Here is a 26479-nt window from a genome sequence, read left to right on the forward strand (position 1 = left end):
GGTCCGTCTGGAAGCAGTGAGGCACAGGACAATGGCTGGCCTTCCCTGCTCAGCACTGGCTCTGTCTAGGGTTGCCAACTGTCCCGTATTAGCCGGGACATCCCGTACTTTGGGCTAAATTGGTTTGTCCCGTACAGGACCACCCTTGTCCCATATTAGGCCCGTGGGGCACTGTAGGCCCAGACACTGTAGGCCCAGACACTGTAGGCCCGGACACAGTGGGCCCGGACACAGTGGGCCCGGACACAGTGGGCCCGGACACTGTAGGCCTGGGGGCCGCTGTAGACCCGTGCATTGTATGGCCGGACAGTGTAGGCCTGGGGGCCCGCTGTAGGCCCGGACAGTGTGGGCTAACGGAGTGTGTTCGGGGAGTGGGGCCGAATGTGTTTGCCTAACGGAGGTTGCATAGCAACCCGCCTCCCAGCTAGGGCTGCCATTGGTGGAGCGGGAGCACGTGAGGTCACTTGGGGCGCGGGGTGGTGACATCACCTTGTCCCGTATTTGGGAGTGAGATAGTTGGCACCCCTAGCTTTATCTGTGCCCTATTTGTGCGGCACGGTGGCGCAGCGGTGGAGTCGCTGCCTTGCAGCGAATGCAGCGCCGGAGACCCGGGTTCCATCCCGACTACAGGCGTCGTCTGTACGGAGTTTGTACGTTCTCCCCGTGACCTGCGTGGGTTTTCTCCGGGATCTTCGGTTTCCTCCCGCACTCCAAAGACATGCAGGTTTGTAGGTTAATTGGCTCGGTGTAAAATGTAAAAACTGTCCCCAGTGTGTGTGTAGGATAGTGTTAGTGCGCGGGGATCGCTGGGCGGCACGGACTCGGTGGGCCGAAGGGCCTGTTTCCGCGCTGTATCTCAAAACTAAACTAATGTCTTCTTCCAGGTGGTCTGGGTGGTCACGTGGTTGGCCGTAATCACCCTGAATGCGGACCTGGGACTTGCCGTGGGGGTGGTCTTCTCCATGATGACCGTGATCTACCGCACTCAGAGGTACCGCCACCCCTTCGCGGCGACTTGATCCGTGTCAGGCGTGCCGGCGAGCTTTCAAACCTGGTGAGGTCGGACATAAAGAGAGCTGGAGCAACTCGGCGGGACGGGCGGCATCTCTGGAGAGAAGGGACGGGTGACGTTTCGGGTCGAGACCCTTCTTCCAGGGAGAGTTGTGAATCTGTGGAGTTCTCTGCCACAGAGGGCAGTGGAGGCCAATACACTGGATGGATTTAAAAGAGAGTTAGATGGAGCTCCAGGGAATCGAGGGGTATGGGGAGAAGGCAGGCACGGGTTACTGATTGTGGACGATCAGCCATGATCACAATGAATGGCGGTGCGTACAGGCTCGAAGGGCCGAAATAGACAATAGACAATAGACAATAGGTGCAGGAGTAGGCCATTCAGCCCTTCGAGCCAGCACCGCGATTCAATGCGATCATGGCTGATCACTCAATCAGTACCCCGTTCCTGCCTTCTCCCCATACCCCCTCACTCCGCTATCCTCAAGAGCTCTATCCAGCTCTCTCTTGAAAGCATCCAACGAACTGGCCTCCACTGCCTTCTGAGGCAGAGAATTCCACACCTTCACCACCCTCTGACTGAAAAAGTTCTTCCTCATCTCCGTTCTAAATGGCCTACCCCTTATTCTCAAACTGTGGCCCCTTGTTCTGGACTCCCCTAACATTGGGAACATGTTATCTGCCTCTAATGTGTCCAATCCCCTAATTATCTTATATGTTTCAATAAGATCCCCCCTCATCCTTCTAAATTCCAGTGTATACAAGCCCAATCGCTCCAGCCTTTCAACATACGACAGTCCCGCCATTCCGGGAATTAACCTAGTGAGCCTACGCTGCACGCCCTCCATAGCAAGAATATCCTTCCTCAAATTTGGAGACCAAAACTGCACACAGTACTCCAGGTGCGGTCTCCTCCTGCACCTATTGTCTATGTCTCTATGTATGTTTCAGACTGATCTAAAGTAAACTAAACTAGAAAGTTGGACTGGAGTTGTGGGCCCTTCTAGCATGGAGTCCCCGTATGGCATCGTCTTCAGGGGAGAGGGGAAACGAGAGGTATGGACGGCGATGTGGATGGATACAGAGGACAGATGTACCCTGGCGAGCTGACCTCCATCGCACGGAGGCCAGGCGCCAGCTCACGGATACCTCCCCCTACTGGTCCTTGGACCATCACCCCCACAGACGGGCGCCAGGCCATAATATCACGGACCGTCTCTGAGTTCACCGCTTCCGTCTGTCTGCCCGCCACCGCCGCCAACCGCATCGTTCCCCAGCGCCCGCACGGCCCGGCTTGGCCTTCTCCCCCAAAATCCGTCAACACAACTGCCCATTCTTTCTGCCCTCTCCTGCCCCACTGAAATCATTTCCACATACCTCGACTCCATCCTAGGTCCAATCTCTCCCCACCTATGTCCACGAAACCTCTCCCGCCCTCCATCTCTTTAATAACGTCTGCTTTCCGAGCGCCCCCCCCCCCCCCCCCCCACTCCATCATCTTTACTAGCTACTGGAACAAGTGGACCCAAACCCCTCCTGCATTGGTGCATCACCCTCTCCTCCCCCCTCCCCTTCCACCCCTTCCCCCGTCCCCTCCCCCCCTTCTCCCCCTCCCCTCCCCCTCCCCCCTCCTTCCACCTCCCTCCCTCTCCCCCCTCCCTCCTCCCCCCTCCACCCCCCTCCACCCCTATCCCCCTCCCCCTCCCCCCACTCCACCACTCCACCCCCCTCAACCCTCCTTATCCTCCTCCCTCCCCCAACCTCCCTCCACCCCACTCCCTCCCTCCCTCCCTCCCCCTCCCTCCCTCCCTAGGAGATAGATTTAAACTTTAAAATGTGAATAACTTTCAAAACATAACACCGATTTCAATGAAACTTCTTCCATTAGCACCAAAGGGACGACGGTGAGCAAGGTGGGCCGAAAATTGTCACGCTATCGTGTACCGTTTTGGCTGTAGTTCAGGAACAAACAAACAAACAAACGAGAGTTTTAGTACATCGATATCTCTCTACTTCACCATCTATATCTCTCGTTCCCATTCCCTGAACATTGAAGAACTACCAAGGTGTCCTGATGCTTTTCGAAGAGTCCACCAGGGGTCAGGGAATTGTTTATTGAGTTTAGTTCAGTTTATTGTCACGTGTACCGAGGTACAGTGAAAAGCTTTTGTTGCGTGCTAACCAGTCAGCGGAAAGACAATACATGATTACAATCGAGCCAATTGTGAATACCGTTTAGTGCAAGGTAAAGCCAGCAAAGTCTGATCAAGGGTAGTCCGAGGGTCTCCAATGAGGTAGATAGTAGTTCAGCACTGTTCTCTGGTTGTGGTAGGATGGGTCAGTCGCCTGATAACAGCCAGGAAGAAACTGTCCCTGAATCTGGAGCTGTGCGTTTTCACACTTCTGTGCCTCTTTCCGATGGGAGAGGGGAGAAGAGGGAGTGGCCGGGGTGAGACTGGTCCTTGATGATGCTGCTGGCCTTGCCGAGGCAGCGTGAGGTGTAGATGGAGTCGGTGGAAGGGAGGTTGGCTTGTGTGACGGTCTGGGCTGCTGGCCTTGCCGAGGCAGCGTGAGGTGTAGATGGAGTCGGTGGAAGGGAGGTTGGTTTGTGTGACGGTCTGGGCTGCTGGCCTTGCCGAGGCAGCGTGAGGTGTAGATGGAGTCGGTGGAAGGGAGGTTGGTTTGTGTGATGGTCTGGGCTGTGTCCACAGTTGCCCCTGGGAGATTAGCAGGAATCATCTCTCGAAAACCAGGTGAACGGTATCTGCATGGGCAAAATAATTCTTTGATCGCTCAGTATGAATTCTAATGAAGCTTTCACTCCATATCATTGCCTTCCACGATGAATTGTATGTTTCTTTGTTCTTACCAGTTCATCAATCATTGTAACTTTACCAGAAGTAGCTAACAGTGGATCAGACCGTGAATACCGCGTTTAATTCAACCAGGTCCACTGGCATTTCAAAGGAGCAATTGCAACCTCTTGTGGTCAAACAGAGAACTGTCAATCGTTCCCGTTTCGCTGAACACCTCCGCTCAGTCCGACTGAACCTACCTGATCTCCCGGTGGCTCAGCACTTCAACTCCCCCTCCCATTCCCAGTCTGACCTTTCTGTCCTGGGCCTCCTCCATTGTCAGAGTGAGGCCCAGCGCAAATTGGAGGATCAGCACCTCATATTTTGCTTGGGCAGCTCGCACACGAGCGGTATGAACATTGACTTCTCTAACTTCAGGTAGTTCCTCTGCCCCTCTCTTTCCCCTCCCCCTTCCCAGTTCTCCCACTGTCTTCCTGTCTCCTACTACATCCTACCTTTTTCCGGCCCCCTCCCCTGACGTCAGTCTGAAGAAGGGTCTCGACCCGAAATGTCACCCATTCCTTCTCTCCAGAGATGCTGCCTGACCCGCTGAGTTACTCCAGTGTTTTGTGTCTACCGTCAATGGGCACTCGGCCCCATTGACCAGAGACAGGTGGGGCAAGTTTTTTTACACGGAGGGTGGTGGGGGCCTGGGGTGGTGAGGGAGGCGATACGTTGGTGGGGTTTAAGAAGCTTTTGGATGTGCAGGGAATGGAGGGGTATTGTTCACGTGCGGGCAGAGGAGATTAGCCTCGCTTGGCGTCATGTTCGGCAGGTGCATTGTGGGCCGAAGGGCCTGTTCCTGTGCGGCACTGTTCTATGCTGCGTGTACTGAGGGCAAGAGGAAGGGCTGCTATCATGAAGGATTCCCTGCTCAACGCTAACCTTGTGAAATTTGGCTTCTCAGAGCTGACTGCTCCATGCTGGGCCGAGCCTCCAACACCGAGATCTACCGACCTGTGGGGGAGAACAGCAGGGTAAGTGGGGGAGCGGTGGGAGCCGGGGGCAGGGGTGCCAACGTTCTCACTCCTGAATACGGGACAAGGTGGCGTCACCGGCCCGCGCCCCTCATGACCTCACCCAGCCAGCGGCCACACCAATGGCGGCCGCCCGGGCTGGGAGGCGGGTTGCTAAGCAACCTCTGTTAGGTGGCCCCGGGGCCTCCGAACCTACACTGCCCAGAAGGTAGACACAGATTTTAACTAGCATCTGCAGTTTTTTTCCTGGTACACTGTCCAGACCTATAGCATCCGGGCCTACTGTGTCCGGATCTACAGTGTCCGGGCCTACAGTGTCCAGACCTAGTGTCCGGGCCTACAGTGTCCGGGCCTACAGTGTCCGGGCCTACAGTGTCCGGGCCTACAGCGTCGGGGCCTACAGCGTCCGGGCCTACAGTGTCCGGGCCTACAGTGTCCAGACCTAGTGTCCGGGCCTACAGTGTCCGGGCCTACACTGTCTGGGCCTACAGTGTCCGGGTCTACAGCGCCCCCCGGGCCTAATACGGGACAAGGGCGGTCCCGTACGGGATAAAGCAATTTAGCCCAAAATGCGGGATGTGCCGTCTAATACGGGACAGTTGTTAACCGTAACCGGGGGACACCGAGCTCAGCCGCGGTGTGCTATGGCCGTGCCCGCCAACCACAGAGCATGGCATCGTTCCACACCTACCACACTCGTGGGCGTGATGGAAATCTTGTTTTAACAAGGGGACTGCCTTGCCCTACCCACTAAACTTACCGAATAGTGAGCGGCCTGGATAGAGTGGATGTGGAGAGGATGTTTCCACTAGTGGGAGAGTCTAGGACCAGAGGGCACAGCCTCAGAATTAAAGGACGTTCTTTTCAGAAGGAGATGGGGAGAAATTTCTTTAGTCAGAGGGTGGTGAATCTGTGGAATTCATTGCCACAGACCAAGTCAATGGATGTATTTAAGGCAGAGATGGATAGATTCTTAATTAGTACGGGTGTCAGGGGTTATGGGGAGAAGGCAGGAGAATGGGGTTAGGAGGGAGAGATAGATCAGCCATGATTGAATGGCGGAGTAGACTTGATGGGCCGAATGGCCTAATTCTGCTCCTATCACTTATGACCTGATGACCTCTGTGACAAGCGACGGTCCTGAATTCCTAAGCTCATCCGTTCTCGGAGCAGAATGAGTACATTCGGCCCGTCGCCGTGGGCACTGCCCTCATTGTCTGCCCGAGCCCCACTCTCCAGAATGTCCTTCCGTCCCGTCCGGCAATCCAGCCTCTCTCATTCCATTGCAGTGCCACGAAATTGCTGGTGTGAAGATACTGGCTTACAACGCTCCCATTTACTACGGGAACAAGAACTTCTTCCGGGATGCCATGAACAAGATAATTGGACTGACTCGGGAAAAGGTCAAGGCAAGGGCAAAGGCCATAAACAAGATGACAATCGCCACCATCGTACGTCTGCTCAGGTGTCCCGCCCGTGCCTGGCCCCTTTGTGTGTGCGCGCACCATGTGTATTATGTGTGTGCGCATGTTATGTGTGTTTGTGTGTTTTGTGTGTTCAATGTGCACATGTGTTTTGTGTAAGTGTGTGCGTGCGTGTATTATGTTTGCAAGTTTTGTGTGTTCACGCATGTTTTGTGTGTGCACGATAAGTGTGCACACATGTTTTGTGTGGGCACACTTTTAGTGTGCACACGTGCTGTGCACGTGCACGTTTTGCATGGCGTGTGTTTTGTGTGTGCGTGTTTTTGTGAATGCGCGTGTTTTTGTGTGCGCGTGTGTTTTGTGTATGCGCGTTTTGTGTGTGCACGTGTTTTTGTGTGCGCGTTTTGTGTGTGCACGTGTTTTTGTGTGTGCGCATGTTTTTGTGTATGCGTGTTTTTGTGTGTGTGCGTGTGTTTTGTGTGTGTGTTTTGTGTGTGTGTGTGTTTTGTGTGTGCGTGTGTTTTGTGTGTGGGTGTTTTGTGTGTGTGTGTTTTGTGTGTGTGTGTTTTGTGTGTGTGTGTGTTTTGTGTGTGGGTGTTTTGTGTGTGCGTGTTTTGTGTGTGGGTGTTTGTGTGTGCGTGTTTTGTGTGTGCGTGTGTTTTGTGTGTGGGTGTTTTGTGTGTGTGTGTGTGTGTTTGTGTGTGCTTGTTTTGTGTGTGTGCGTGTTTTTGTGTGCGCACGTGTTTTTGTGTGCGCACGTGTTTTGTGTGTGGGTGTTTGGGTGTGTGCATGTGTTTGTGTGTGTGTGTGTGTTTGTGTGTGCGTGCTTTTGTGTGTGTGTGTGTGTGTTTGTGTGTGTGCATGTGTGTGTGCGCGTGTTTTTGTGTGCGCGTGTTTTTGTGTATGCGTGTGTTATGTGTATGCGTGTGTTTTTGTGTGCGCGCGCGTTTTTGTGTTTGTGTGCATGTGTTTGTGTGTGTGCGTGTTTTTGTGTGTGCATGTGTTTGTGTGTGCGCGTGTTTTTGTGTGTGTGCGTGTTTGTGTGTGCGTGTGTGTTTGTGTGTGTGCGTGTTTGTGTGTGCGTGTGTTTGTGTGTGTGCGTGTTTTTGTGTGTGCGCGTTGTGTTTGTGTGCGCGCGTGTTTTGTGTGTGCGCGTTTTGTGGGATCACGGGTTTGGTGTGCACGCGTGTTTTGTGTGTGCGCGTGTTTCAGGTGGCCGTGTGTTTTATGTTTGTGCCTGCGCGTTTTGCATGTGCGTGTCGGAAGTAGGATTTCAGCCAGGATTGCGTGCTTCTGGTTACCGTTTGAATTGGAGCACTCTGCTTTTATCACCAGGAAAATGGCCTTCCACGATCTGCCTGCTCGTCGGACAAAGACACGTCACCGGCAGGTAATGGAATGACCAGGGACAGGGGTCTTAACTTGGAGCCCAGAATTCACCTCAACATTCACAAGGTTTTTCACTGATCCTGGCCTATCTTTGGGTGCTGGACGATTGCAGCTTTAATATCTTGAAGAAGTGTTTATCCCCCCAAAAAATCACTATTTTGTCCACGTATTCAATTTCAACCTTCACTGTTTTGCCTTCCTCTTAGACTTCACCCTCGCGGTACAGAATAATCTTTTGAATTATAAGGCTCTGGGGAGTGTTGTAGAGCAGAGGGATCTAGGAGCGCAGGTACACTGTTCCTTCAAAGTGGCGCCACAGGTTGACAGGGAGTGTTGTAGAGCAGAGGGATCTAGGAGCGTAGGTACACTGTTCCTTCAAAGTGGCGTCACAGGTAGACAGGGAGTGTTGTAGAGGAGATAGATCTAGGAGTGCAGGTACACTGTTCCCTGAAAGTGGCGTCACAGGTAGACAGGTAGTGTTGTAGAGCAGAGGGGTCTAGGAGCGCAGGTACACTGTTCCCTGAAAGTGGTGTCACAGGTAGGCAGGGAGTGTTGTAGAGGAGATAGATCTAGGAGCGCAGGTACACTGTTCCTTCAAAGTGGCGCCACAGGTTGACAGGGAGTGTTGTAGAGCAGAGGGGTCTAGGAGCGCAGGTACATACTTCCCTGAAAGTGGCCTCACAGGTAGACAGGGAGTGTTGTAGAGGAGATAGATCTAGGAGCGCAGGTACACTGTTCCTTGAAAGTGGCCTCACAGGTAGACAGGGAGTGTTGTAGAGCAGAGGGATCTAGGAGTGCATGTACACAGTTCCCTGAATAGGGTGGGTAAGAAGGCTTTAGGCCTTCATCAGTCAGGTTATTGGGTATAGAAGTTTGAATATTGTGTCTGGTTTTGGTCACCTTGCCACAGGAAGGATGTCACTAAGCTGGAAAGGACCCTTAGGGCTGAACTGATTCACAAGTGGGCCAATCTTGAACATGGATCCACAGTTCCAGGATTAGGGATTGGTCATTTAAAACTCACGCCCCTTCTTCGCACAGAGGGTGACGTTCTCTGGAGATCCCTCCCTCGGACAGTTGTGGAGCGTGGACTACTGGAGGTTTTGAAAGAGGAGGCGGATATATCTGGGGAACTGGCACGGGAAAGGAGATGAGACCTGGGGCAGTTCAGCCATGAGGAGCGGGACGGGCTTGAGGGGCCGAATGGTCCACTCCTGCCCCCATTCAGAGAGGCACAAGGAACTGCAGGTGCTGGTTTACAACAACAACAACAAAAAAGACACAGAATGCTGGAGTATCTCAGCAGGTCGGGCAGCAACTCTGGAGGGTATGGGACTGGAAGCTGCCGGACTCACCGACATCCTTGAGCACGTTATTTGAAAGAGCGTTTCAATGCGATTGAGGTTTGTTGTAAAGACGGACAACTTTTCTTTGAGAAACTTATAGAGACGTATAAAATTATCAAAGGACTGGACAAGCTAGATGCAGGAAAAATGTTCCCAACGTCGGGCGAATCCAGAACCAGGGGCCACACACGGCCTAAGAATAAAGGGGAGGCCGTTTAAAACTGAGGTGAGAAGGAACTTTTTCACCCAGAGAGTTGTGAATTTGTGGAATTCTCTGCCACAGAGGGCAGTGGAGGCCAAATCACTGGATGGATTTAAGAGAGAGTTAGATAGAGCTCTAGGGGCTAGTGGAATCAAGGGATATGGGGAGAAGGCAGGCACGGGTTACTGATTGTGGATGATCAGCCATGATCACAATGAATGGCGGTGCGTACTGGCTCGAAGGGCCGAATGGCCTCCTCGTGCACCTATTGTCTATGTTTCTATGTAACTGGTGTGTGCATTGTGCTTTGTCTGACAGAAAGCCAACAGGAAAGGATTCAGTCGGTGGTGATCGACTGCAGCAGCATTATCTTCATTGACACGGCAGGGGCAAGACTGTTTGTTCAGGTACGTCAGCAGTATCACCAGAGAGGCTGCTGGGACTGGTCAACCTCCCCTGCATCCTCTGTGACCCTTCCTGCAGTCGGGCGTCCAGAACTGTACACCACACTCCAATTGTAGCCGAACCATAAAGGTATCACAAGGGAATATAAAGGGGACAATGTACCTGGACTCCTAGATCCCTCTGCTCTGTTCTTCAGTCTGAAGAAGGGTCCCGACCCGAAACGCCACCCATTCCTTCCATCCTGAGATGCTGCCTGACCTGCTGTGTTACTCCAGCATTTTGTGATACCTTCGATTTTTTTCCAGTATCTGCAGTTATTTTCCTACACAAGGTACTCTAAAGATGACTCAGTTTGGTTTAGAAACATAGAAACATTGAAAATAGTTGCAGGAGGAGGCCATTTTGGTCCTTCGAGCCTGTACGCACCGCCATTCACTGTGATCGCGGCTGATCATCCACAATCAGTACCCCGTGCCTGCCTTCTCCCCATATCCCTTGATTCCGCCGGCCCCTCGAGCTCTATCTAACTCTCTTTTAAATTCATCCAGTGAATTGGCCTCCACTGCCCTCTGCGGCAGAGAATTCCACACAGAGAATGGCAGAGATACGGCGCGGAAACAGGCCCTTCAGCCCACACCGACCAGCGATCCCCGCGCACTAACACTATCCTACACACACTGAGGGCAATTTACACTTATACCAAGCCAATTAACCTACAAACCTGCACGTCTTTGGAGTGTGGGAGGAAACCGAAGATCCCGGAGCAAACCCACGCGGGTCACGGGGAGAACGTGTAAACTCCGCACAGACGGCGCCCGTAGTCGGGATGGAACCCGGGTCTCCGGCGCTGCATTCGCTGTAAGGCGGCAACTCCACCGCTGTGCCACCGTGACTTCCTGACTTTTACACTCAATGCTTGAATCGATGAAGGCAAACGTAGCCGTTATAGTTATCTCCCCTCTATAGTCTCAGCCCCGTAGCAGGCTCTCAACCCAAAACATTGCTTTAGTGAGGCACGGTGGCGCAGCGGGTAGAGCTGCTGCCTCACGGCGCCAGAGACCCGGGATCGATCCCGACTACGGGCGCCGTCCGTACGGAGTTCGTACGTTCTCCCCGTGACCTGCTTGGCATTTTCTCCGGTTTCCTCCCACACTCCAGAGACGTACAGGTTTGTAGGCTAATTGGCGTCGGTAGAGACTGTAAGTTGTCCCCAGTGTGTGTCGGGTAGTGTTAGTGTGCGGGGATCGCTGGTCGGCACGGAATCGGTGGGCCGAAGGGCCTGTTTCCGCGCTGTGTCCCTAAACTAAACGAAAGAATTTGAGGGCTATTGAGGGCGTGCAGCGTAGGTTTACTAGGTTAATTCCCGGAATGGCGGGACTGTCCTATGTTGAAAGACTGGAGCGACTAGGTTTGTATACACTGGAATTTAGAAGGATGAGAGGGGATCTTATCGAAACGTATAAAATTATTAAGGGGTTGGACACGTTGGAGGCAGGAAACATGTTCCCAATGTTGGGGGAGTCCAGAACCAGGGCCCACAGTTTGAGAATAAGGGGTAGGCCATTTAGAACAGAGATGAGGAAAAACTTTTTCAGCCAGAGAGTTGTGAATCTGTGGAATTCTCTGCCTCGGAGGGCAGTGGAGGCCAATTCTCTGAATGCATTCAAGAGAGAGCTAGATAGAGCTCTTAAGGATAACGGAGTCAGGGGGTATGGGGAGAAGGCAGGAACGGGGTACTGATTGAGAATGATCAGCAATGATCACATTGAATGGCGGTGCTGGCTCGAAGGGCCGAATGGCCTCCTCCTGCACCTATATTCTATTATCTATTGTCTAAGATGCTGCCCGACCTACTGAGCTCCTCCAGCAGTGTGTGTGTGTTTTTATGTAAACAGTTAGCCTTACTTGATCAATGGTCTTATTTTGCAGATGTGTGTGGAGTGTCAGAAAGCGGACTTGTGGGTTTATCTAGCAGAGTGCAACAGTAAGTATCATGTCCCCATTAAGCTGTCTCTTGTCTGCACACTGAGTGTCGTACATCTGAATCCATTGCAATCCAGGCATCTTCCTGATCAGCGGCCATGATGGATTCATCAGCATTAGGGCTAACAGTGGCGTGAGAAGATTCTCGTCTTCAAGAGAGCGTTAAGATTTAGCTCTTCGGGCTAACGGAATCAAAGGGACACGGGGTGAAGGCAGGAACGGGGTACTGGATATTGGTTTAGGATGTAGACACAAAACGCCGGAGTAACTCAGCGGGTCAGGCAGCATCTCGGGAGAGAAGGAATGGGTGACGTTTCAGTCTGAAGAAGGGTCTCGGCCCGAAACGTCACCCATTCCTTCCCTCCAGAGATGCTGCCTGACCCGCTGAGTTACTCCAGCACTCTGTGAAACGTCACCTATCCATGTTCCCCAGAGATGCTGCCTGACCCGCTGAGTTACTCCAGCACTCTGTGAAACGTCACCTATCCATGTTCTCCACAGATGCTGCCTGACCCGCTGAGTTACTCCAGCACTCTGTGAAACGTCACCTATCCATGTTCTCCACAGATGCTGCCTGACCCGCTGAGTTACTCCAGCATTTTGTTCCTGCCTTCGATTTTAACCAGCATCTGCAGGTTTTTTTCTACTCATTTAGGACGATCGGCCACGATCACATTGAATGATCAGGACCGAATGGCCTCCTCCTGCACCTATTGTCTATGTTTCTATGTCTATTCTGAGTCAGAGAGTGAACTCGCAGATAGAGAGGGAGGGAGGGAGGGAGGGAGGGAGGGAGGGAGGGAGGGAGGGAGGGAGGGAGGGAGGGAGGGAGGGAGGGAGGGAGGGAGGGAGGGAGGGAGGGAGGGAGGGAGGGAGGGAGGGAGGGAGGGAGGGAGGGAGGGAGGGAGGGAGGGAGGGAGGTAGGTGCAGAGAGGTGCAGAGAACAAATGAATCTCATTGGGGCCTCTTGGACCCTGAGGGTCTTGACACAGTGTACGGTCGGGCTCTGGGGAGTGTACCAGTGCTCTGAGCGTGCCAACGTTGAAAGTAGGTGTGTGGGTCACGTCTTCTACTCAGACTAGTGGGGGGCCGGAACGCACTGCCAGGGGTGGTGGTGGAGGCAGATACGATAGTTTAAAAAAAATTATTAATTATCAAAAAATGTATTCAGTTATTTAAAAACAATATTCACAATGCAATCAAACCAAACAGAACCCACCACCAGAATACGATACCAACAACTCTACCACATGAAACTATTATACGACTATCTTACAAATCCCCATCCAGGATGCATCCAATCCCCCAGCGGTCCCAGATATCCCCCAGGGTGCCCGTGGGCAGTGCGTGTTCCCTCTCTAACGCCACCTGGGGGCGGACGGACGTAACCCCGGGAAAAGGGGCAGGCAGCCGGCTCGGGCAGAGCCCTCTTCCGCCTGGTGCCGTGACTCGCGGACGGCCATCTTGGCCAGGCCCAGGAGCAAACCCGACCCGACCCAACCCAACCAGGACATCCTCAGCCCCACCCTCTCCCCAGCTACGCACACAGGGGTGTCCAGAGATGAGGGGGGTGGGTGTGAAGGGCAGCCAGAAGGCAAGGTCAAGGAGCAGCCCCTGTAGATATTGGAGCAGGGGCTGCAACCTCACGCTCTCCATGTACACGTGGAACGCAGACTGCTCCAGCACGCAAAGGTGGCGGGCGGCCGGCGAGTCTGTGAACCAACCGCGAGAGAAACAGGTCGCAGGGTGCAGTACCCCCCACCCCAGGTCCCCGATGGAGAGGGGCAGAACCCCTGCGTACAGGGACCCCCACCATGGGGATGACACGACAGTGGTTTTGAAGAGGCTTTAGGATCGGCACTTGGATGGGCTCGTAAAGTTGGTACGTTCATCAAACAATGGGAGCAGAATTAGGCCATTCGGCCCATCGAGTCTACCCCCGCCATTCAATCACGGCTGACCTTCCTCTCCCTCCTGACCCCATTCTCCCCACAACCCGTGAGGCCATGGAGGGGGGGTGTGGATCGCGTGCAAGCATAGGAGATGAGTCCGCATTGGCATCGTGTTCAGCATCGGCATGACTCCACGACGCTGTGAGGGTCACAAATGTGTCTGCCCTTTGTCTTTGCAGAAGAGGTTTTGAAGGTGTTGACGTGCACTGGCCTCCTCGATCACCTCCGGCCCGAGCAGATTTATGTAACAGTGCACGATGCAGTGGTCTACCTAGAGCAAGTCAAGGTAACGGTCTTTTTTCAATGGCATTCTCTGCTGCTTTGGTCTGTCGAGACTGCTCGTCTCAAAACATGTCCCGGATATCCCCGCAGCAGATGGAGTTCCGCTACTCAACCCTGTACTAGACACATAATTCCGGAGTAAAGCCCCTGTCCCACTCAGGCGTTTTTGTAGGCGGCTACAGTGTTGCCTGTATGGTCGTGCGTCGTCTCCAAACAGTCGTAGCGTTTTTCCGGTCGTTGCCGGACTTTGAAATGTTTAAACATTTTCGGCGACTGTGGGTTTGACGCCAATGGTCGTAGCTTGACGTCTCCTGACGGGGGCGCTGTCGTAGGTCGTCACCAGGTGACGTAGGTTGTCGCTGGTCCTGACTTCGGTGAATCCCATTGGCGACTACCTACGTCAACCGGCGACAGGCACCGGCGTCAAAACCGGAGGCCAAATTGACGTGAATTGTCTTCAGTTGTCGCCGACACGGTCGTCGCTTGTCGCGGGTGGACGTAGGTTGACTTCGGTTGTCCTAGGTTGCCCCCTGTGTGGTGGTAGGTTGTCGTAGGTGCGGTCGTAGGTGGACGTCCTACTCGCGACGATTGGGTCGCCGGTTGTCGGTGGCTTGCCGTAGCTTGACGTCCACTAGGCGGTAGGTTGTTGTAGCTTGTCGTAGACATTGTCGTAGGGGGGGGAGGGTCCAGTCACAGGTTTTTGGGCGACCTGCTACGACTGTTGCAGTCGCCTCAAAAAACGCCCAAGCGGGACAGGCTCCTTACTCAGCGGGACAGGCAGCATCTCTGGAGGGAAGGAATGGGTCGAGACCCACCTTCGAGCCGGACCCGCGGGCGGCATCTCATAGATGCTGACGCAAGGAACTGCAGAGGCTGGGACTTTGAGCAAAAACGCGCAAAGTGCTGGAGTAACTCGGCGAGCCGGGCAGCATCTGTGGAGGGAAACAACGGACGGGCGGTGTCTCAGGCCGGGACTCTCCTTCACACTGATCGCGGTAAAGGCTTTTTCTCAACAAAGTGCTGTGTGAGGACATTTCTCCAGACTTTCAGCCTGGCTCGAGCTGGTTCTGAACTCACGCCACTAGAGGGCGAACGTGACCAGGAACCTGTCCCGGGACGTGGGCTGAACACACCACATGGTGGCAGCAGAGATCCCAGAGCCCTGGGACATCCCAGATCCAAGGGTAGTGTTTAGTTTAGTTTAGTTTAGACACAGAGCGGAAATAGGCCCTTCGGCCCATCGGGTCCGCGCCGACCAGCGATCCCCGCACACTAAACACTATCCTACCCGCACATTTACCAAGCCAATTAACCTACAAACCTGTACGTCTTTGGAGCGTGGTAGGAAACTGGAGCTCCCGGAGAAAACCCACGCGGGTCACGGGGAGAACGTGCAAACTCCGTGCAGACAGCGCCCGTGGTCGGGATCGATCCCGGGTCTCTGGCGCTGTGAGGCAGCGACTCTGCCGCTGCGCCACCGTGCCGCCCACAATAGTGGTCATAAGGTCATAAGTGATAGCCATTCAGCCCATCAAGTCCACTCCGCCATTCAATCACGGCTGATCTATCTCTCCCACCTAACCCCATTCTCCCGCCTCCTCCTCGTAACCCCTGACGCCCCTACTGATCAAGAGTCACGTGCATGGCTGCTGGGAATGAGCCAATCGTGGGCATAGCTGCTGGGAATGAGCCAGTGGTGGGGGTGGTTGGTGGGAATGAGCCAGTGGTGGGGGTGGCTGCTGGGAATGAGCCAGTGGTGGGGGTGGCTGGTGGGAATGAGCCAATGGTGGGGGTGGTTGGTGGGAATGAGCCAGTGGTGGGCGTGGTTGGTGGGAATGAGCCAATGGTGGGGTGGCTGCTGGGAATGAGCCAATGGTGGGGTGGTTGGTGGGAATGAGCCAATGGTGGGGGTGGTTGGTGGGAATGAGCCAGTGGTGGGCGTGGTTGGTGGGAATGAGCCAATGGTGGGGGTGGTTGGTGGGAATGAGCCAGTGGTGGGGGTGGCTGCTGGGAATGAGCCAATGGTGGGGGTGGTTGGTGGGAATGAGCCAATGGTGGGGGTGGTTGGTGGGAATGAGCCAATGGTGGGGGTGGTTGGTGGGAATGAGCCAATGGTGAGGGTGGTTGGTGGGAATGAGCCAATGGTGGGGGTGGTTGGTGGGAATGAGCCAATGGTGGGGGTGGTTGGTGGGAATGAGCCAATGGTGGGGGTGGTTGGTGGGAATGAGCCAATGGTGGGGGTGGTTGGTGGGAATGAGCCACCTGCAATGCTGCCACTTGTCACGCAGTGGCCAAGTTCCTGAGAGAAAGCAAAACCATAATCGCAGATGCCGGAAACCCGAAATCAAACAAAGAATGCCAAAGCAATCCGGCAACATCCGTGGGGAGAGAAAGAGAGTTGCTTGGATGTGTGGAACGAGCTGCTGGAGGGGGTAGTTGAGGCATGGACTATAACAACATCTAAAAAACATTTGGACAGGCACATGGATAGGACAGGTTTAGAGGGATATGGGCCAAACGCAGGCAGGTGGGACTAGTGTAGATGGGGCATCTTGGTCAACATGGACAAGTTGGGCCGAAGGGCCGGTTTCTGCTGTACGACTCTAAGGGTCATTAAGATGTAAGGTTGCCTCTGTGTTTCTCTCTCCCCACAAATGCTGCCTGACACTACTGAGTGTAGGGTTGCCAACTGTCCCTTATTAGCCGGGACATCCCGTATTTTGGGCTAAATTGATTTGTCCCGTACGGGACCGCCCTTGTCCCGTATTAGGCCCGGACGCTGTAGGCCCGGACACTGCAGGTCCGGACGCTGTTGGTCCGGACAGTGTAGGCCCGGACAGTGTAGGCCCAGACAGTGTGGGTCCGGACAGTGTAGGCCCGGCCAGTGTAGGCCCGGACAGTGTGGGTCCGGACAGTGTAGGCCCGGACAGTGTGGGCCCGGACAGTGTGGGCCCGGACAGTGTGGGCCCGGACAGTGTAGGCCCAGACAGAGTGGGCCCGGACAGTGTGGGCCCGGACAGTGTAGGCCCGGACAGTGTGGGCCCGGACAGTGTGGGCCCGGACAGTGTGGGCCCGGACAGTGTGGGCCCGGACAGTGTGGGCCCGGACAGTGTGGGCCCGGACAGTGTGGGTCCGGACAGTGTAGGCCTGGACAGTGTGGGCCCGGACAGTGTGGGCCCGGACAGTGTAGGCCCAGACAGAGTGGGCCCGGACAGTGTGGGTCCGGACAGTGTAGGCCTGGACAGTGTGGGCCCGGACAGTGTGGGCCCGGACAGTGTGGGCCCGGACAGTGTAGGCCCAGACAGAGTGGGCCCGGACAGTGTGGGTCCGGACAGTGTAGGCCTGGACAGTGTGGGCCCGGACAGTGTGGGCCCGGACAGTGTGGGCCCGGACAGTGTAGGCCCAGACAGAGTGGGCCCGGACAGTGTGGGCCCGGACAGTGTAGGCCCAGACAGAGTGGGCCCGGACAGTGTGGGCCCGGACAGTGTGGGTCCGGACAGTGTAGGCCCGGACAGTGTAGGTCCGGAGGCCCGGCCGCCGCCTAACGGAGGTTGCGTAGCAACCCGCCTCCCGGCCCGGGCGGCCGCCATTGGTGGAGCGGGAGCACGTGGCCGCTGGCTGGGTGAGGTCACGTGGGGCGCGGGGCGGTGGCGTCACCTTGTCCCGTACTTGGGAGTGCGATAGTTGGCAACCCCTGACAGAGTGTTTTCCATCACTCTGATGACTGGGTCATTTGCCTGGCAAACATGGGGAAGGTTTTGTGTGTGCGCAGTCTTGCAGCACACAACAGTTGTGGAAGGTTGCTTGTGTGCTAGTGTGGAACACAAGGGGGATGTGAGCCCGGTGCCTCTGGTACCGGGGGTCTCCTCAATGCGCTAAGCTGCATTCAGTGTGGCGGTGGGGGGCAGTGGAACAAGGCGCATGTATTGGTTGCGCAAAGCATTGCCCGGTTTCCACCCGCTGTACAGAGGCCGCAAAACATGCCGTAAGATTCTGCAGTGCGAGCGAAAGGACCGGCTATGGGCGAGTGTGGGCCGATCAGTCACTTACCCTGTCCAAGGGGCCACAAATAGCCCCTGGGTGTTGCAAGCACCAGCAATGCTTCATTCCACGCCACGCCCCGTCGCATTTCTGCAATCTTAGCTTAGAGATACAGCGCGGAAACAGGCCCTTCGGCCCACCAAGTCCACGCCAGCCAGCGATCGCCCGTTCACACCAGTTCTGTGTTATCCCGCTTTCTCATCCACTCCCTGCACACTAGAGGGCAATTAACCTACAAACCCGCACGTCTTTGGGACGTGGGCAGAAACCAGGGCACCCAGAGGAAACCCACACAGTCACAGGGGGAACATGCACACAGCACTCACACACACACACACACACACGCACGCACGCACGCACACACGCACACACGCACGCACACACGCACGCACATGCACGCACACGCACACGCACGCACGCACGCACGCACGCACGCACGCACACACACACACACACACACACACACACACACACACACACAACACCCGAGGTCAGGTTCGAACCTGGGTCTCTGGTGCTGGCTCCACCAACGGCTTTCTGTAACTCCACGGCTGAGAGTTGGAAACCATTTCCCCTCGTAAACCTCGCCGATAACCTCTACGTTTCCCGTGAAGCCGCCATCACGTTTTCGTGGCCACCAAGGCTCCTTCACTCTGAGGTGCCAGCTTCCACAAGGCTGCTCGGGCCCTCAGTGTCTCATGCACCTTCACGATCGCCCGCCTACAGCCGCCATACTTGGTCGGCCATTGCAACTGGATCTTCTCCCTCCCGCTGGACCCAGTTCGGTTCAGTTTGGTTCAGTTCAGTTTATTGACACGCCGAGCCGGGTCACGGTGTACAGGTACGGGATAAGGGAATAACGTTCAGTGCGAGGTAAAGCCAGCAAGGATAGTCCGAGGGTCACCAAAGAGGAAGATGGTGTCCTGGTTGGGTTGGGTCGGGTTTGCTCCTGGGCCTGGCCAAGATGGCCGCCCGCGAGTCACGGTGCCAGGCGGAAGAGGGCCCTGCCCGAGCCGGCTGCCTGCCCCTTTTCCCGGGGGTTACGTCCGTCCGCGCCCGGGTGGCGTTGGAGAGGGAACGCGCGCTGCCCACGGGCACCCTGGGGGATTTCCGGGACCCCTGGGGGGGTGGATGGAATGTATCCTTGACAAGGAGTGTAAGATAGTTGTATAGTCGTTTACTGTTTCCCTTGTATTATGGTGGCGGGTTCTGTTTTGATTTTGCTGTACTGTATGTATCACTTTAATATTTGAATAGATACTTTTGATTAAAAGATAAGAGGGAGGCAGTCGTTCAGGACAGACCCAGGACCCCGTCGGTAGTACAGCAGAGATGCAGGAACGCACACCACGAAAACAGAGAGGGAAACACAGTAAAAACGCATCAGAGTGCCTTTCCTGCTGCACCTAGCAAGTGGCAAGATCCAGACCCACTCCTTCCACATGCACCAGTTAATCGGAAGCAGCCCCACTCTAACTGAAATAGTAAATGATGATCTGTTTAGTTTAGTTTAGTTTAGTTTCGAGATGCAGCGCAGAAACAGGCCCTTCGGCCCACCGAGTCATAGAAACACAGACAATAGGTGCAGGAGGAGGCCATTCGGCCCCTCATTGTGATCGTGGCTGATCATCCACAATCAGTACCCCGTGCCTGCCTTCTCCCCATGTCCCTTGATTCCGACTAGCCCCTAGAGCTCTATCGAACTCTCTTTCACATTCACCGCGCCGAACAGCGATCCCCGCACATTAAACACGACCTGACGCACACTAGGGACAATTTACAATTATACCAAGCCAATTAACCTACAACCGATACCGAGGTAACCTGCAAACCTGCACGCCTTAGGAGTGTGGGAGGAAACCGGAGCACCCGGAGAAAACCCACGCAGGTCACGGGGAGAACGAACGTACAAACTATGTACAGACAGCGCCCGTAGTCAGGATGGAACCCGGGTCTCTGGCGCTGTGAGGCAGCAGCTCTACCCGCTGCTCCACCGTGCTGTTGTGAGCGAGTGATCCCACAAAATGTGAAAGTATACCTGTTTATTTTTCTTTTTTTAGGAGGCATCAACACAGAAAAGCACAACAATTTGGGTATGAGCGCGTCCAGTGGTTGAAGCAGGCACATTAGAGGACACCACATCGCCCTGTGTGGGCACGGTTAGCTGGCAAGGAGAAATAGATTCTGCTAATTCAGCTGCATTAAACGGCTTTTTAGGGATTGACCCAATATGGCCGAAAATATGGTTCAAAGAAAAGGTCACAAATGTGGTAGAAAATTTTTAACTCTCCTGCCAACTATTGAAGTTAGACACAAGGAACTGCAGATGCTGGTTTACAAAGGAAAGACACAAAGTGCTGGAGTAACTCAGCAGGCCGGGCAGCGTCTCTGAACAGTATTGATCGGTGACGTTTTGGGCATAGGTTTAAGGTGAGGGGAGGGGAGATTTAATAGGAACCTGAGAGGTAACTTTTTTACACAAAGGGTGGTGGGTGTATGGAACGAGCTGCCGGAGGAGGTAGTTGAGGCTGGGACTGTCACAATGTTTAAGAAAGAATTAGACATGTACATGGATAGGACAGGTTTGCAGGAACATGGGCCAAACGCAGGCAGGTGGGACTAGTGTAGCTGGGACATGTTGGCCCGGTGTGGGCAAGTTGGGCCGAAGGGCCTGTTTCCACACTGTATCACTCTATGACTCGATAACTATGAACCACTGCGTTTTTTTAGGGGGTTTTTAGTTTCAGGGTTTAAATATACAGCGTGGAAACAGGCCCTTCGGCCCACCAGGTCCCTGCTGGCCAGCGATCACTGGTTCTATCCTAGGCACGAGGGGCACTTTACAGAGGGCAATTAATGACGCGGGGCGCAATTACAGACGAAGCCGTCTGAGGAAGGGTCTCGACCCGAAACGTCACCCGTTCCTTCTCTCCACAGATGCTGCCTGTCCCGCTGAGTTACTCCAGCATTTTGTGTCTATCTTAAACGTTTTTTTTTTAGGGATCGACTCAATCTGGTCGTTGCCCAAAGAAACGGTTCTTAGCTTCAAGGGAAAGGTCACAAATATGATGGAAGGTTTTCACCTCCCCTGCCAACTATTGAAGCTAGACACAAGGAAGTGCAGATGCCCGTTCGCCAAGGAAAGACACAAAGTGCTGGAGTAACTCAGTGTAGGAAAATAACTGCAGATGCTGGTTCAAATCGAAGGCAGACGCAAAATGGTGGAGTAACTCAGCGGGTCAGGCAGCATCTCTGGATAAAAAAGGAATGGGTGACGTTGCCTGACCCGCTGAGTTACTCCAGCATTTTGTGTCTTCCTCTGAGTAACTCAGTGGGTCAGGTAGCATCTGTGAAGAACATTGAGAGATGACGTTTGGGGTTGGCATCCTGCTTCAGACTGATGATGGGGGGCAGGGGATGGGGAGGAGGAGAGGAGAGGCAGGTCAAAGTGTGGCAGGCAGTAGATTGATGCACGTCAGGAGGGATTTTTTGATAGGCACATAGAAACATAGAAAATAGATGCAGGAGGAGGCCATTCAGCCCTTCGAGCCTGTACGCACCGCCATTCAATATGATCGAGGCTGACCATCCTAAATCAGTAGCCCGTTCCTGCTTTCTCCCCATATCCCTTGACTCCGTTAGCCCTAAGAGCTAAATCTAACTCTCCCTTGAAAACATCCAGTGAATTGGCCTCCACTGCCCTCTGTGGCAGAGAATTCCACAGATTCACAACTCCCTGGGTGAAAAAGTTTTTCCTCGTCTCAGTCCTAAATGGCCTCCCCTTTATTCTTAACATGGCTGGACAAAGACAAGAGATGAAAAGACAGAAGGTCGTAGAGTGATACAGCGTGGAAACGGGCCCTTCGGCCCAACTTGCCCACACCGACCAACATGTCCCATCTATGCTAGTCCCACCTGCCCGCGTTTGGCCCATATCCCTCTAAACCCGTCCTATCCACCTACCTGTCCAAATGTTTCTTAAACGTTGTGATACTACCTCCTCTGGCAGCTGGTTCCATACGCCCACCATCCTCTGTGTGAAAAAATCACCCCTTGGGTTCCTCTGGGGAAGGCGAGGCACACAAGGATTGAAGTGTTGCAAATTGTGAAGCTAGAGGAAGGATTGTAAATGGAGTGGGGGGGGAGGGGGGGGGAATACTAGGTGCGACTGGGTACAGGGTTAATCAGAGGGGAGCTCGGAGGGAAAACTACCCCACATTCACGTTCCCTGGTCACTCTACAGAGAGGCCGACTGGAGAGTATTTGCGGGCATGTGTACCTGCTTAGATGCGTGTCTCAAAGCCAAAATGGTGCCGGCTGTCTTGCCCCTGGTGCTCGAAAGAGGCACTACGCGATCTTTCCGCCCCTTGAGCTCACGTCGCCATTCAGTGCGCAGTAGATCTGTGGGGCAACTTAAGAAAGGATTCGCCCGCCGATCCCTCGGCCTACAAGTCCGCACGCCTTTGGCGTGTGCGGGGAAACCGGAGCGCCCGGGGAAAACCCACGCGGGTACAAACTCCGCGAACCGGGGTCTCTGGCGCTGTGAGGCAGCAGCTCTACCCGCTGCTTGGTCGAAAGACCCGGCTGACCAACGGGTTATGACGTCGACTCCAACCAGACTCAGAGGCCTGTGCAGTGTAGACAGGACCCCAACAGGCTGAGAGCGCAGTGTAACATTGAGACACGGGTGGAGCACAGAGCGGAGGGGTGGCTTTGAAGGTCACACATTCGCCCATCAATCCTCAGCGATGGCCATGGATTTAAAGCATTTGCAAGTCTGCCATTTGTGAATTGTTGTGTCTAATTTACCAATGTGATTCCATTAGAAATTCATGTCTGCTAATAAACAATCAAATATATAAAGGCCACGCTGTCTGGTGCTTTTCCCTGGCGTTTTATTGAATTCAGAAGTGGTGGCCACCAATCAGATGGCAGGTACCCACTGCGCCAACCACTACTGTGTGGCAGTGCCAGTCCGTGCCAACCCGCGTGTACAGGCTGCCGTGTGGGCATGGCAAGCCCACCATCCCCTTAATGGGTGATGGTTGGCGAGGAGGTGATGCATTGGGTGAGGGTTGGCGCCAGAGTTTGGACACGTTGGCATCCAACTCGAACAGAGGATTACATCAGGCCAAACAAGTGATGTGATGTTAGCGTGAGACGCTCACTATAAGGTGCCTTTCAGAGCAAAGCAGAGGGAAATTGGTCCATGTTTTGTTTAGTTTAGAGGTACAGCGCGGAAACAGGCCCTTCGGCACGCCGAGTCCGTGCCGCCCAGCGATCCCCGCACACTAACACTATCCTACACCCACTAGGGACAGTTTTTACATTCACACCAAGCCAATTAACCTACAAACCTGCACGTCTTTGGAGTGTGGGAAGAAACCGAAGATCTCGGAGAAAACCCACGCAGGTCACGGGGAGAACGTACAAACTCCGTACAGACGGCGCCCGTAGTCGGGATGGAACCCGGGTCTCCGGCGCTGCAAGGCAGCAACTCTACCGCTGCGCCACCGCGCCGAACGCGAAGCAAGTGTTCGTTGTTGGGGTATTCGTGTTTCACGAGTGTAACATTGGACTGGGGTCCCACAAGGCGAGGTCCCTCACGCTGCCAATAGTCCCTGGCACACAACTCCCTGATCGGCCCCGTCACTTAGACTGGCCCGAGCGTCCTTCCGAATACTTGCCCAGACTTTCTGAGGTAGGTTCATGAGGTCCAGGAGCAGAATGAGGCCATTCGGCCCATCGAGTCTACTCCGCCGTTCAATCGTGGCTGATCTATCCCTCCCTCCCAACCCCATTCTCCCTGCCTTCTCCCCGTGACCACCTGACACCCGCACTGATCAGGAATCAGGGAGATCGCAGTCACCCGGACCTCGATGGAGTCCCCGATCTCCGCCCTCCGCCCTGGCCTCTTGATGAATTGTTGACCACCCCACCTGTCCCCCGAGCCATCAACTCCCTCTCCTCCAATCCAGCAACTGCTGGCAGAGCTGCCCATGGAACTGGCGGGCACATTCTCACTTGCAAATTCTCAGTGGCGCAGCGGGTAGAGTTGCCGCCTCACAACGCCGGAGACCCGGGTTCCATCCTGACCACGGGCGCCGTCTGTACGGAGTTTGTACCTTCTCCCCGCGACCTGCGTGGGTTTTCTCCGGGTGCTCCGGTTTCCTCCCACACTCCGAAGATGTACAGGTTTGTAGGCTAATTGGCTTGGTGTATGGGTAAATGTTAATTGGCTTGGTGTAAACGTGTGTAGGGTGGTGTTAGCGTGCGGGGATGGCCGGGCGGCGCGGACCCGGTGGGCCGAAGGGCCTGTTTCCGCGCTGTATCTCTAAACCAAACTGAGCGAAACCGCAGTGCCATGCCTGTCCGGTGGCACCAAGGGCCCAGGGCTGGCCACCTACAGAAGGCTGCCGCAGTGGGCACGGTGGATCTCACCCACCGATGCCCGCCCACCGCTTCTCAGCCAGGGCGAGGGCCTGGCAACCCAGCGTTATGGCAGGGAAGCCGTGGATCGCATTGGACGCTGTCTCTCCACATTTCTACGTCCTCACCCAGCTGAGAACCGGGGCTAAATGGTCAAAATGGCCACTTCTCTGCTGGCCTTCAGATGCCAGTTATTCGCAAGGCCGCTGGCACTGGCTCCCCGACCGTCCCCTGCCCTGCTCTGGGTCCACTGGCGCAAGAGGGCGTGCGATATTGAGCCAGTGGCTTCACTGTCCAGAAAATGACAATAAAGAAACCTAATCAACCGTTGCTATGTGCAAAATGGCCACCGCATTTCCACCCTAACAAGAGATGAGGGCAAGTGGAACCTCCCACAATGATGTCTACTTAAGTTAGCTTCAAGGACCAGAGGGTGTAGCTTTAAGGTGAGAAGGGGCAAGGTTTAAAGGAGACTAGACCACGTGGACCCATTGGGCCCAAACCCTCTCCTCCCCTCCCTCCTCCCCCCCTCCCCTCCCCCCGCTCCATCCCCCTCAACCCCCCCTTATCCCCCCTCCTCCGCCCTCCCTCCCTCCCCCCCTCCCTCCCTAGGAGATAGATCTAAACTTTACTTTAAAAACATAACACCGGTTTCAAAGAAACTTCTTCCATTAGCGCCAAAGGGACGACGGTGAGTGAGGTGGGCCTAGAATTGTCGCGCTATCGTGTACCGTTTTGGCTGGAGTTCAGGAACAAACAAACAAACAAACAAACAAACAAACAAACAGACGAGAGTTTTCGTATATAGATGCGTGGGGCAAGATTTTTTAACCTACAAACCTGGGAGTGGTGGGGGCCTGGAACGTGCTGCCAGGGGTGGTGGCGGCGGAAGATACGATAGTGGTGTTTAGGAGGACTTTGGACAGGCGCATGGATATGCGGGGAATGGAGGGATATGGATTAGTTGAACTTGGCATCATGTTCAGCACGGACATTGTGGGCTGAAGGGCCTGTTCATGTGCGGTACTGTTCCACGTTCCATATTCTCACTGTCAGTTTAGTTTATTGTCGTGTGTGCAGTGAAAGGCTTTTTGTTCCGTGCTAACCAGCCAGCAGAAAGACAAGACATGATTACGATCGAACCGTTCGCAGTGTATAGATACAGGATAAGGGAACAAGGTTTCACAAACCACAATCATACTTTATTAGCCAAGTATGTTTTGCAACATACGAGGAGTTTCATTTGCGTTGAGTGCAAGATAAAGCCAGCAAGGTCAAGGATAGTCCAAGGGTCACCATTGAGGTAGATAGTGGTTCGGGACTACTCTCGATGTTCTATGTTGTATGTTCTGTGCTCTATGTTCTATGGTTCATGTTCTATGTTTTGTGTTGTGTGTTCTACGCGCCACTCTGTCAGATCTGAGGAACAAGTGACCTTTGACCTCCGTCTACATCTCTCCTCATGGCACTTACCTCACTTCCTGCCTGGGTCAATTAGAGAGGAAGTGGACAGTACCTCGAGGGCGGTCGGCAGATCTACTATCCTTGGATTAAAAAAGACACAGAGTGCTGGAGTAACTCAGCGGGTCAGGCAGCATCTGTGGAGAACATGGATAGGTGACGTTTCACAGAGTGCTGGAGTAACTCAGCGGGTCAGGCAGCATCTGTGGAGAACGTGGATAGGTGACGTTTCACAGAGTGCTGGAGTAACTCAGCGGGTCAGGCAGCATCTGTGGAGAACATGGATAGGTGACGTTTAGGGTCGGGACTTCTTCAGACTGGGGGGTGTGGGGAAGAGCTCTGGGATGGGCAAGACAAAGCCTGGCAGGTAATACGTTGGTACAGGTGAAGGGGTTTTAGTCAGGCTCACGGTTGGACGAAGGTCAGAGTTGAAAAGGCAGAAGGCATGACACAAAAGGATTGAAGAGTTGGCAAATTGAGTTTGAGTTTCAGTGTAGTTTATTGTCACGTGTACCGAGGTACAGTGAAAAGCTTTAATTCCGTGCTAATCAGACAATACCTGATTATAATCGAACCGTCCACAGTGTACAAATACATGATAAGGGAATAACGTTTAGTGCAAGGTAAAGCCAGCAAAGTCCGATCAAGGATAGTCCGAGGGTCACCAATGAGGTAGATAGTAGTTCAGCACTGCCCTCTGGTTGTGGTAGGATGGTTCAGTT

General features: G+C 54.2%; 1 protein-coding gene across 1 annotated transcript in view; it reads left to right on the forward strand.

The window, feature by feature from the left end:
* The window catches only part of slc26a10 (solute carrier family 26 member 10), a 43935-nt gene extending 23565 nt beyond the window's left edge, over positions 1-20370 (forward strand). The window contains exons 11-18 of the mRNA XM_078431353.1: positions 885-991; positions 4774-4843; positions 6133-6294; positions 7603-7657; positions 9523-9611; positions 11539-11593; positions 13724-13830; positions 19928-20370. Of these exons, the coding sequence (XP_078287479.1) occupies positions 885-991; positions 4774-4843; positions 6133-6294; positions 7603-7657; positions 9523-9611; positions 11539-11593; positions 13724-13830; positions 19928-19966 (684 nt within the window). The 3' untranslated portion in view covers positions 19967-20370. The remainder of the gene's footprint in view (positions 1-884; positions 992-4773; positions 4844-6132; positions 6295-7602; positions 7658-9522; positions 9612-11538; positions 11594-13723; positions 13831-19927) is intronic.
* The last annotated feature ends 6109 nt before the right edge of the window (positions 20371-26479 follow it).

This window comes from Rhinoraja longicauda, chromosome 42 (assembly GCF_053455715.1).
Source record: "Rhinoraja longicauda isolate Sanriku21f chromosome 42, sRhiLon1.1, whole genome shotgun sequence".
NCBI classification, from domain to species: Eukaryota; Metazoa; Chordata; class Chondrichthyes; order Rajiformes; family Arhynchobatidae; genus Rhinoraja; species Rhinoraja longicauda.